This window comes from Centruroides sculpturatus, unplaced genomic scaffold (assembly GCF_000671375.1).
Source record: "Centruroides sculpturatus isolate CEXI.00-Female unplaced genomic scaffold, Cexi_2.0 scaffold1189, whole genome shotgun sequence".
Classification (NCBI taxonomy): domain Eukaryota; kingdom Metazoa; phylum Arthropoda; class Arachnida; order Scorpiones; family Buthidae; genus Centruroides; species Centruroides sculpturatus.
In genome coordinates this window covers 244,708-257,552 of record NW_019385304.1, presented here as the reverse complement: position 1 = coordinate 257,552, position 12,845 = coordinate 244,708, and the positions used below count along the sequence as shown (strand labels likewise).

Genomic DNA, 12,845 nt, shown 5'->3' with positions numbered 1-12,845 from the left:
AATTGCTTTATTTGTTTTCCAACTTCGGGCCTCGAGACCCGGGGCCCCTTAGCATGTGCCTCACGTGTCTAGTGGATAATCCGGCACTGTCAGTGAGATGCATGTGTTGAATAGAATACTTATTAAGACAAGTATATTCTGTTACAGAATCGATCACGTATCGAATTTGTATTGATGAATTGTTTCGATCGTTCAAAAACAATATTTTAGGTGTTTATAAAAATATTTAGAACTATTTTTTTAATCGTTTATAAAGTTTTTCTGCTAACCAGTTTAATTTAATTTTATCTGTTTTATCTTCTTTAAAAAAATTTTTATAACGTTTGAAGAAACTGCGAAAAATTCTTTTATATTAATGCAACTTTTTACAATTATTTTTTTTTTTATTCTTTATTGTTACTCTATCAGTGGAGTAACTGTGATTTTGCTCTGGGGTGATCTGCCAGGCTGATGTAAAAAAGTACAATCAGAACGAAGAAAAATTAAGCTTACATTTATGTTAAAATAAAAAGTCCACTCTTCCTCACTGGTGCGTTATATCCTACAGGCAAAAAGGACAATTGCCCGGGGGGCCCCCACTAAAGGAGAGCCCAAACCAATCTTTTATAAACTCATTACTGTAGTAAGAATATCGAAATTTATATTTGGATCCGTATATGGGTGACCTTAGATTGCCGGTGTGGTGCAGGCGCAGGGTGCACTGGCGCAGCGGAGAATTAACCTGCCAGAGGATACCAAGGATTCCCCCGTAGGAAAATGTTCGAAGTCGACACTGTACACGGGGGCCCCCACGAACTCAAATTTGCCCGGGCTCCCACGAAGATAAATCGCTCCAATGCTCTTCCTCTTTTTCTTCTTCACGCATTATGTGAACGAATCTTCACCGTGCCCGGATACGAATCGACTCGGATCTTTCCTGGGAATGATGATGATAGACACTTAGATTCCGAACATCAGGATTATATTCCGCCATATTGAGATTTTTCTCGGTTACACCGTATTGCAAAAGATCAACATACCAAAAAAAAAAAAAAAAAGAAGAATTTCCCATGAAAAATAGCCAAATTTTAAACATATTTTAGATTGGAGTGCTGGTGACATAGACAGATGAATGGTCCTAAAGAAATAAAAAGAATACAGAGTTGCAAGTATAGTAAATAAGAGAACCGACGATTTTCTCTTCTTCGCTTTTGTTTTTAATTGCCTTTTTTTTCTTATGATCCGAACCAAGCGGAGAGAAAAGTCACGAGTTCGAATCCGTCGTTTCCTCTTCCGCTCTTTACCTCCCGGAAGTGACATCACGCACGAAATAATTAATTCGAAACGGATGGATGGGCACCGTACTCTTCCTTTCTGTAAGTTCGACAAAGATTAAATCGAAATGTCTAAGAATGGGCGAAATTTGTGTAAGAGAAGTTGCAAGATCGAAGGTCCGAGATGCTTGAAACTAAGAAAAGTGATCAAAAAAAAGGAAGAGAAGTGGAAAATAGTACGAGCCAGAGATAAGTGGAGACGAATGGAGCTTTCTTATCCGTTTTAAGGATTATTTCGATCCGAGAGTGAAATCGGACCGAACCTTATGTTATTACTTATCGTATCGTATTATACGAATTATAGGGCCACTACCTTTACTACAACAATATAAAACCGAATTAAGTTGCTGGAAGAAACTCTGACTTTATCACAAATTCAAAACTCTGAAAACGAAATTAAAACGATATTTACTGTAGGATCCATGCCAAGTAAGGCAGAAAAGAAATAATAATAGCATAAAAAAAAAAGCTGGCAACGTCGTTTCTGGACTTTCCCGACGTTCTTTGTTCTCATCCCTAATAATTGTTACCGTCGGGTGCGAGATATTAAGGGGATGGACCATATCTCCCGAAAAAATGGTCCGATTTCCCTGAAAATTGGTAGAAACGTCTCCCCCTAATATACGAAACTCCCTGCAAAATTTCAGAAATTTTCGACACGAAGCGGGGGAGTTATTAAACTTCAAAGCGGGCCCCACTTACTAACATCCCCGGAAAGTAAAATAAAGTACAAGAGACAAAGATAAAAGGAAATCTTGCAGAAACAGAAACTGTCTTACCCAAATTCTTCGTTAGCGTATTACAAGACGCGATTAACGAAGTAAAGAATCCAAACGGTCCATCTCCGGATTCTTCGGCTGCAGAAACGGATCGTAGAGGGAGAGAGATCGGAGCGGGGGAGAGCGGGCCGGGGGCGGGCCGGAAGGGCGAGATAAGGCGGACAAAGCCGATTGTCGGAGGAAAAACGGAAATAAAGACGAATGCCCGGCGCGGGACAAAAGTCGGCCCAGGCCGAGAGAGGGTAAATGATCACCGGCGAGAAAAGATTTAGTTGCCGTTACGACCCGCATTGTCACAATTCACTTTAAGCGAATGGAATCTCTCGGTAGACCGAGATTCCCGAAAGAAGATCTTCTATGTCTAACCCTAATCCCTTAATCTCCGGCACCCAGACCGTCTCCCTTCTAATTTTCTAAGCCATTGCCGGTCTCTCTACTTTTATCTGCCTTCCTCCCTCAATCTTCTTCCTTCCCCCCGCTCCTTCTCTTCCATTAAACGCCTCCGGCTCTCTCTCCTCTCCTCCGACTCCAACCTTCGGCCTCCACGTTCGACCCGGAAGAGCCAACTCTCGCGCGTTTCCGGAGGATTCTAAAACCGAAGGAAGGAAAAAAAAATTGTCGCGAGATGGAAATCGCTCATTATTCGTGAACGGGAAATCAAACGGCGGCATATTATATATAACGTTAGGGTGCGCGAATTTAGTAGCGAGCGATATAGTTCTCGCGAAGTTCCATGCACAAGCGAGAAATATCGCTGGCGAGAGAGAATTTCTGATTCTCGCAAAAGTTTGATATTTATCGCATCTCGCTTCTCGCTCGCTCGCGTTTGCATAGTTTCACCCTTAATCTCGCGTTATCTCTCTATTAGAAGGTGGCGCGTATCGGCCGCGACTGCGCACGACGAAAGAAATATTAATAAAAACCAGACGATAACCGACTTCCGGTTACGAAAAGCGGAAGTGAATTGTCGTTCGTTTAGATAAAAGGTGCTCCTTTTAAGATCGAAATCGTGTTTTATAAGGAATAAAACTGTTGCGAGAATTAATAAATGGAGATTTTTAAATTCTACTCGTCGAAACTAATTTTTTAAAATATTTCGGGAATTTTTAATTGTTTAATGTCGATTACGTCACAAACATTAATTAGGGAGAAAAAAAAATAGTCGAACCGTATTTAATCCTGGGCAAACTACGCAATATCCTGACGACCGGGCCCTAGGGCCTCGTCGTCTCGAGGGGCCTCGAAATTTAGGCCTACGTAGCGAGAAGATAATACGCCCCTAAGAATTTATTCAATGTTTATACATTTCGCACCCGGGCAAGAATGTGACGTAACTCGTAAGTTGACGATTTTATTGTCTTTTTATTATAAAAAAACACTTACGTAAAGGGCCTTATAACGACTAAGGCCTTCGCTACTACCCCGATCTTACGGGGGCACGTAAATCGATTTGTAAATTCATATACAGTAAAGTAAATAAGATTCTTAGCGTATAATATGAACGTAGTAACATTATTAGATACTCAAAGGGGTCCAGTAGTAGAAAATAACAAAATTAACTCTTTTTTATTGGGCTGGTTATAGCTTCGTGGGGCCCGGGCAAATTTGAATTAGGAGTCCCCGTGTGCAGGGTTGACTCCATATATTTTTCTTCGGGGTAATTTTTTGGGGGAAATATTTTCTTGTGAAAGATTGGTTTTGGGCTCCCTGTTGCTGGGGCCTCCGGGCAATTGCTCTTTTTGCCCATAGGATATGCTCGGATTAGCAGATTTTGTCTAGGGCCCGAAATTTCCTTAATCCGGCTTATAAGATAACGATAAGGTAAAACACAGTTATTGGCACAATAAAATAGAAAATCTGGCTACAGCCTTCGGTTGTAGTTGGATCATCGAAAGGCGAATCCCAAATTTAAGTAATTTGGAATTGTCCTTTTCGACCATCCAATTAAATAAATAACTTATTCTCCCGTTTACAAAATTCTGGATCGATTACTCTTAATAGCCCAGGCCCGTATGGGGCCTATCTTGCGAAATTTTGTTTCCTCTTCCCTTAAACGAACTGGTATTGATGTGGGCCAATAACTGCGTCGTAATGCAGTTATTGGCCCGCATCAATACCAGTTTAATGTTAATAACTGTTATTATTTTAAAAAATACACTATTAAACAGCGACCGACAGGAGGATACCTACTGTTATAAAAACGCTTATACAGAGTGCGGTAATTGGCATCCTCCTAAAAACCGCAAGTGCAAAGTAGACTAATTACACGAATAGTTATAATCTTAAATCAAAACTGAGCCTAAATATGCGTTTTTTATTATACGAACACTAAAGAATAAAAAAAGTATTATTAAATTTTTAACAATCAAGTTACTTGCCCGAATCAATCGCCGCAACGCTGTCGCTATGAATAGCTTTTTTTTTGCTCTCGGATCCAGAAAGGAGATGAAAGAGGGGTACAGTTTTTGTCAATGGCGCGTTATAGCTACGTGTGAGCCAGGAAAAATTGAATTAGAGGCCCTATGTACAGTGCTGACTTCAGGAATGTTTTCAGGTTTGGGCCCTCTGTTAGTGGGGCCCTAGGCAATTTCTCTTTTTTGCCCATAGAATAACGCACAACTGGTTTTGTCTGTAATTTACAGATCTGAGTCATTCGTAATGAATACAGTAGACCCCTATAACACTGTCGATAATTCCGTTTTATATGAACTCCATGTTGTACGAGTCACTTAGATTTTACAAATACGTGTTCCGAGCTGTGAACTGCTCACGTATTTGTAAAATCTAAGTGACTCGTACAACATGGAATTCATATAAAACGGAATTATCAACAGTGTTATAGGGGGTTTACTGTATTTCTAGAGAACCAATTAGTATCTCCCTGTTTTACCCTAATGGGAAAACTCTAATAATTCCCAAATTCTAAACCAAAAATGGCGTTGAGTGCTATTTTAAATACTGGGCGCCATTTTGTACAGGATTAATCCTTTTATGAACTATTCGAAATTTTCTTTTAGTTTTTTGTATATCTTTGCTCTTTTCTCGATGGGATTTAAGAATAATCTGTTTTTCCCTTCCTTTTTTCATTTTGTTTATTCATCAATTAAGCTTATATAATTCGTAATTCAATATTTATATTCGTTGACGTTTATCATATCTACGAAATATCATAAATATTTGTAATAAAGGTATTTTAATTTTGTAAATATTCTATAAACTTAGGAAACAAAGCGTATGCAAAGTATGCATAAAAATAAAAATTAGTTTTAAAATTTAGGGAGATTACGAAGAGAGGAAAAAAAACCGAAGAAGAAAAAATTAGTGAAGGGATTTTACAGAGAAACGTTGTTAAGAAAGAGGTAGGCGTTTAAATCCGCAAAACAAACATCTTCGACTTTAAACAAAATGGCGGTGGAAAAAAAAATTGCTTTTAAAGAAGCCTACGAAATTTGAATTTTAAGAGCGATTCTATACGTTTTAATCAATTTACAGATAACATCTTATATAATTTAATGCATTAACGAGAAGGGGGGAGAAAAATAACTTATTTTCTCCCGATGACGCATGATTTTTCCAATGATCTAATACCGGAAGAGGGAGCTATTAACGTTTTTCTTCTGGATCGCGCCGCCGCGTCGCCTACGATGGCGACGCCACGCGGCGCGGCATGAAAAAAAAATTACTCTCACATAAAAAAGTAATGCGCCATCTAGTTATATTTTTATGGGCGCTTTCGTTGTTTTTAAAGCTTTTTTTTTTGTTCCGAGAGATGGCGACATTTTCTGACTGTTCCGGAATTTTGTCGGCATCTCTTATCAGCTTATAAATATTTATATGTCGCATATAAACTAATTGTAGATATATATATATATATTTAAATTTTGTTTATTATGTTTATTAAGGAACGTTCAATCGGGAAGCGTTACAAATTAACAATATATAAACTTCCCTCATGAAGTATTTCAATGTGTATTAGCCTTTTGGTTCCTACGTTAACTTGACGCAGGGACTCGTAGTGTTTTCGGTGTACTGTACGCCTTGTCGGCTGATATACGAATAGGGGCAGCAAATCAACTGAAATTTATTGGGTTCCTTTTGTCTTGCGGGCCTTATCGGCCATTGAAGAATAAACGTGAAATCTTTATTACCAATCAAGCATCTCGGATACTACTGGCAACCTATTATAAGTACAGATACGACGCCATTTTGTGAAATAAGCGCCTAATAACCAATGCCTGTATTTTTAATGTGTTTCTTATAAAATATATCTAACTATATTTTAGCTTACTATTACTCCAAAGCGTTACAAAAAACGACGAAAAATCCGAATTTCTTTTCGGCAGACAAAAAAAACGGACCAAATTACTATGACGCCATTTTATTTCGAGACTGACGGGGGAAATAACGGAACTGGTGCTTTTTCGGCTACTTTCCCCTAACGTTTTTCCGTTTGTATCATAAATAGGGGATTTAATTTACCAACCCCCGCGTGCGCCATCTTGATTCCAACCGTCAAACTTCGTGAGGCTAAGGGTTTTTTTGAATGATAATAAGTGTCAAAGGCCGGCTTAACCCGTTTCCTACTTTATCCTTTCGATATACGAACAATATCCTTGTTTTAATCGTCGATACATTATGATAAAAGAACCAAGTGGGTTCGAGAGGTGTGAAAATGAAGAATGTTCAAATTCCACTCTTCTTCCGATTTTCCTATTCGTTGAAATAGATTAAAACCGGATGTCGTTCTAGGTCTTTTAAATCCCTTTTTTGACCGAATTCCTCTTCTTAATCCGTTCTACCTTTTAATAGAGCCGAAAGCAAAGGAATTTGTTCCACGCTCCGTCTACCGGAAGATTTAAAGAATCTTCCATCAATATATTCTACGCTTAACTGATAACTATGCAAACTTCTCAATGGCGCGCGGTAACCGGAAATGACTTATTTTTATTCCGACTATTTGTTTTAGACATCTCTGTCCTCCTCTCCTCCTTCAATTCATGCGTAATTTTTCAAATATTAAAATTGACTTTAATATAATAAACAGATCGAGTTAATCTGCGCGCTTATCCACCTTCGGCTCGCTCGGCCTAACTAATGATCCAAACTTTATTGGACTAGGTAACGAACGAGCGCAATTTCGGGTATTTATCTGGCAAATCCCGCGCATAATTCTTACCTCCCCGCTTTTCGGTGATCGAATATATCCGGGGTAAAATTATTACCGCCATTACGTTTCGTTGTTATATTTCTATAGATTGAAAAACTCGGCAATGCTTCTTCACCTCATTCGGAGGCAGAGGTGCCCTCAGACTACGAAAAAGGGGGGGTTCAGACTATGAAAAAAGGGCACGGTACATTATGCAAGGAGCTTTAAACTCTACGATTAACACCTCGGATCGGGGCTCGGGGGTAACTTGACCCGAAAAACAAGGAATGGGGTACCACGTACTACGAAGTTGCACGGGATCAATGGACAAATATCATTTGTTAGTTCCTTTTATAGACTAGAAGTCACGAATTTCCTGTTTTTGGGTCCCCTGGAGGATTAGGAAAAGGGCAACCGAGAGGAAAAGAGGGAGGCACGTGCCCAATGTACGGGCGAACATCTACAAAACGTTCCTCCTGTCATTTATATACAGTCGGAGGAGGTTTTACCACAGAAGAGTTACTTATCGGGAAATTACGGATTAAGATCGGATAATCCTTAAACCGATGCGATTAGGTCACAAGGCCACGTTGCACGCGTCATTTACACGGGCCAAATTCAAACGTCTGAAGAGAACTTCCTCTGTTTAAGTCGTTTCCGGTTTTCGAGTTATTACGCCTTTCGATCGATAGAATTAAAGACGGTTGCCGGGATTTCCTTAATCGCGGAAGATACGACGGGATTAAGCAAAACTCGGGTTTCATCCCGGCTCGGATCTTTATTTTGCTGTCTACCAAGTAAACTTTATGACATTCGGCATTCAAAGATTATTTTTATCGTAACTTAGTCTATAGAGTATTAGGGGTTAATTCCGATTAGTCCACGAAAAATCTATATAAAAGCACTCGGAGTGAAAGAAGAGCGGGGCAGGAAAGAAAAAAAGAGAAGTTCTATTACGGTAGTTAAAGAGAATGACCGACTTGTAAGAGGAAAAGAAAGTTCGATTCGCATCTCTTTTGTATCCGAGTTCTGTTAGAGGACGTCCTTGCTAAAATCTCTGCAAGCTGCAAACGACAGTGCAATTTTTAACACGGAAACGACGTCCCGATTTTTTTTTAAATAAAATGTCCGCCAATCGAAACCCAACGTCGTCTTCTCCAATCACATTCATTTTCTCCCCCCTTCTCCTCCTGTTTATTTAATACTCGGAACAATTCTTAAATATCGAGCGGCCGTTGTTGTTTTCCTCCAATGCCACAGAGAGATCATTACAAGGATCCTACGTGCATTTAATTTCGTACGACGATCCGTTCGGAAATAAAATTCCTAATTATGCAATAAATATCTTCCGAATCGCTTAGAAACACGGCAATCTTTTAACGTTTTAAGCGTCGAATAAACACAAATCAGATATAGAAATTGAAGATCGATGGCGAACGGACGGGGTGATTATTAATCGTCCTTGTATTCTTCGTGTTTACACGGAGGAATTCGGTTACTAGACTCTAATCCGATGCGTAAAATGGATTCTCGTGGGTAGACCAGTCCGACAATAGTTGACTTTTGCCCTTTAACTGTGGGAAGAAATTGGAGGTGCAATCGCCACGATTCCCGATCGAGAGCCCGCGTGAAATACACGGTTACGGGTTCGGAGCTTTAGTAGAATCCTCCAGATGTTTAATTAGGGAACGAGGAAAGGCTAGAGAGTGGGGGGAAGGATATTAGGAGGCATTCGTCGACCGAAGAGGCTTCTCCCCCGACTTTACGCGTCGACTCGAGCTCGATTGCCTTTCGGTAACAATCGACTCGGCGCCGATCGATATCGCTCCGATCAATTAGTCTCCGGATGAAGCCGAGCGGGGGATTTCGGGGGAATCGGGGGGGGATCGTCCTCCAACTTAAGCATTTGACGAAACATCGGCCACGGGCGATATCCATTGTCCTAAACGCCAGCCAAATCGAACGACGGTGTCACCCGAATCGAGGGTTCGTTCCGGAAACGACGAGGAATTTTTAGGTTTTGTGCCTTTTTTTTTTGCAGAGGCTTCCCGAGCTGGATGGCCACCGACACGGACGTAGGAAAGAGGCGGATCGATATCTTTTATCTTCTCTATCCGAGAACGAGAACGGACTGCCGAGTCGGCGCCCTTCCCTTCCGACCGGAAGCTTCCCACTCCGCTTTCTAACTTGACTCGGTGGCGCCCCCCGCGGCGGTATTTCGCAACGTTCCGGATCGTAACTTCAATCGGTCTTCCGACGACAAATATTAATAATTTTTCCCTCCTCCCCCTAGAAATATCTGGCGTCGAAATCGTAAGAGGTCCATTTTCCGGTTTCGAGTCCATCCGAGAGGAAAGGAAAAAAAATGGGTTGCGAATGGAGCGTGGAAGAATCTCTTTCTCGCCAGATTGAGGTGGGAAATTGGTTTCCGGCATTTCGGTTCCGGCCCGTCTCGTTCGGCTTCCTCCCACCTCCCTTTACGGCCGAGATGGACCTTCATCCGGAGCCGGAGGAGAGAGAGAACAAAGAATTCTCTCTCTCTCTCTCTTCGCCTTAACCTTTGACATTTGAGCGGGAAGAATGGAGGACGAGAAGTTCGCATTTTACCCGCGGGATGGCGCCCGGAGCGGGGGAACCCGTTCGGACCGACAGATAGGATGCGAAAGAGGGGGGAGAGGGCGAAATTTTCGTTTGGGCGATTTTTACGACGGCGGTTAATGGGGGAGATCGAAGCCAGCGGCGGAAAAAGGCAAAAACGGGCAATTAAGAGAGGACCGAATGGAAGGGAGATAAAGATCAATCCGGACAATAAATCTCCTCCCTCTTTGTAATCCCGGGTGCCCATCTCCGCCACGTATCCGTACCCCGGGCCGGAGGATAAGGTCCGGGCCGTCGAATCCGTCACTCGGCCCGGATCGATGACGTCTTTTCGGAAGGATATCTTATTACCGAGAAGGGCAATTTGGCAATCGATAGGCGCGAGAAAGGGTGAAGACAGTGTGAAAGTTGGTAAGACTTTTTTTTTCTTTTTATTATCGTTTGAAAAAATACATGAAATAAATAGTTGCATAAATATATCTCAACGAAATGCACACATGTCCGATATATCAGTGGTCGTACAACCAGACGGATTGTACGTTAACAAGTCTAACATGCTAGCAACAAGAATAGAGAAAAACCTTGCATCCATCCAGAGTATGACTATTCTAGCTTTAAAATTTCCACAAGTACTCGTTCAAACCCATTCGTTGGCACAATGGAGTTTGGCACTAAGTATATTTATATATATATATAATATATATATAATATATAATATATTTATTCATTTGTATTTATATATATATATATGTATATGCGATGTATGTACTGGAAAGATACTGATGAAGGAACTGTGACGTTGTCTTCTCCGACGGACACGGTCCAAATCAAATCATACAAAATAGATAACATACAAAAATGATGGGAATTCAACTCTTTTTTTTTTTTTGTTTATTGCACGTGCAGGTACTCGGTATCAAAACTGAATGCGTCGCTCCGCTCCGACCTGGAATGACAAACACCAAAAGAACAACGAAAATGGGGAAAAGGCCACTGAATGATGAAGTTCCTTCTGATGGAAGCCTCGGTTGTTGTTCGTTTCCGGTCGAAGGGCGGGCGGAGAAAAAACGCGCGCTCGGCCGGCCCTCCCCCATCGCGGGGCGGTGGAGGAGGGTCGGCGGCGGGCCGAGACGACCCGGGGTGGTGACTAGGCGGAAGGGTGAGAAAGCTAGGTACAGGCCGTGCCCTTCATTCAGCATCTGGATAGAAGAGAGCGCGGTTGCCACCGAGCGCCCCGTCGGCTGATATGAGTGTGCGGAAGCGAATCGATGCGGCTGTTTGTCGACTTTTTTTTTTTTTTTGGATCTCCGGGGGTGGCCGTCCCGAGTGGCCACTCGGGGAGTTGGCCTGACGTCACTGCTAGGAATTGTGCTGGATCGACGGTTCGGTTCCGAAGTGGAAGACATTCTGCTCCCGCCCGGACGGCCGGCGGCAACTGCGACTTGGACGCCACTCACACGCAGATATAAAAAAAAAAAAAAAAAGGAAAGAGGATGAACAGTTATGACGTAGAATATGTACAGAAATGTTCCTGGCGCGAGACGTCGCGCCCGATCGCTGGAATGGCTCAGAGAGTTTGGCTCCGTACCCACGTCCATTCTCGGATCCAACCGTGAGATTCTTTGGCTAAACAGAACGGAAACAACCGTCGGCGAGTTTGAGCATTCGACAATCATACTCGCCGACGTCTGGACTAAAACTGTTCTTTGGTGACTTGCATATCACTCCGATTTAGCAGCATGCACCGTTATGACGTAACAGATGAAGTTCTAGGAACATTCTTTGGCACAGCACATCACCAAACATAAGGCAGTTTTGGAAATGGTGTATTTCCGTGGCTTTTTGTCTTTTTTTTTTTTATTGGAAACGGAAAATAAACCCAAGGAAAATCTCGTTGTGGTTTAGCTCACTACCGCCCGTCACGGGAGGTTTCTGTAGCGAAGCACCTTTCTTTAAAAGACACGAAAACAGTCACAAGCACACGTCCGCCGATTAGGCTACTAATCAACGGGAAACCATTAAAGATCTATGAAATTCAGAAAACTAGAATATTTGGTAGCTGCATCGATGAACAGGTGAAAAGATCAACAATGGATACTACAGTAACATTGATGGTACGGCATACTTTGATTCCTCTAACACGTGAGTATTCTCTCGCTTTTGTGAATGAAGTGAGGCACCGACTAGACAGTTCCTGCGGAGGAACACGTTGCGCGCCTCTTCTTCCCTGGCAGGCTGCCACTTCTATACAGAAAACTGGGCAATAACAGTTTTGGCACGTTTCGTGGTATCCACGAAAATCTTTGGCTTCGTTGGTCGACCATGGGTACGTTACACGTTCTGGAGAACACCCGATCATTGGCGATACGGTTTGCAGTAACTGTACCTATGATTCATGTGCTGGCTGTACGATCCAGAATGAGAGAAACGCTTGAAACACTTCTTGCACTGGAACGGTTTCTCGCCGCTATGCAGCCTCTTATGCTCGGTCAAATGGTGTTTGTGCTTGAAAGCCTTGTTGCACACGTCACACTTGTGGGGCCTTTGACCTGAAGAAGACAGACAAACTACTACAGTAAATGCCACCCGTGGCCCTTCTACCACTTTCCTCCTCTACCCACCTGAATGTTCGTACTTGTGACGCGCTAGCGAGCTTTGCTTACTGAACATCTTATCACATTGGTCGCACCCATACATGCCCTCTTCGCTCTCGAGTCGATGCTGCTTCCAAGACTTTCGACGTTTGCCACCACTTTCTTCCTCGCCCTCGGCACTGTCCTCCACTGCGCTGTGGCTCTCTTCCGCTTCCATCTGAAACAAAAACAACTTAACCTTCTATTTTCCATTTACAATACTTACAACGGCCTATTAAATAGACTCGAGACATTCTTTAAAGTAAACTCCTCTGCAGTGTTGGTACCAAATCCCAACATAAAACAATGGTTAACAATCTTACAATAGGAGGTTGTATACGGTGTTTTTCAAACTTTTTCTAATAGTGCCACCCCC

At 42.1% G+C, this 12,845-nt stretch overlaps 1 protein-coding gene across 6 annotated transcripts in view; it reads right to left on the bottom strand.

Annotated features, from left to right (window-relative positions):
- Positions 1-11,122: 11,122 nt before the first annotated feature.
- The window catches only part of LOC111637398 (zinc finger E-box-binding homeobox protein zag-1-like), a 29,070-nt gene continuing 27,347 nt past the window's right edge, over positions 11,123-12,845 (bottom strand). For all 6 annotated transcript variants that reach the window (XM_023382871.1, XM_023382869.1, XM_023382870.1 and 3 more), the window contains 2 exons: positions 12,458-12,647; positions 11,123-12,385 (listed from right to left, as the gene is read on the bottom strand). In XM_023382871.1, coding sequence (XP_023238639.1) covers positions 12,192-12,385; positions 12,458-12,647 — 384 coding nt within the window. In that variant the 3' untranslated portion in view covers positions 11,123-12,191. The remainder of the gene's footprint in view (positions 12,386-12,457; positions 12,648-12,845) is intronic.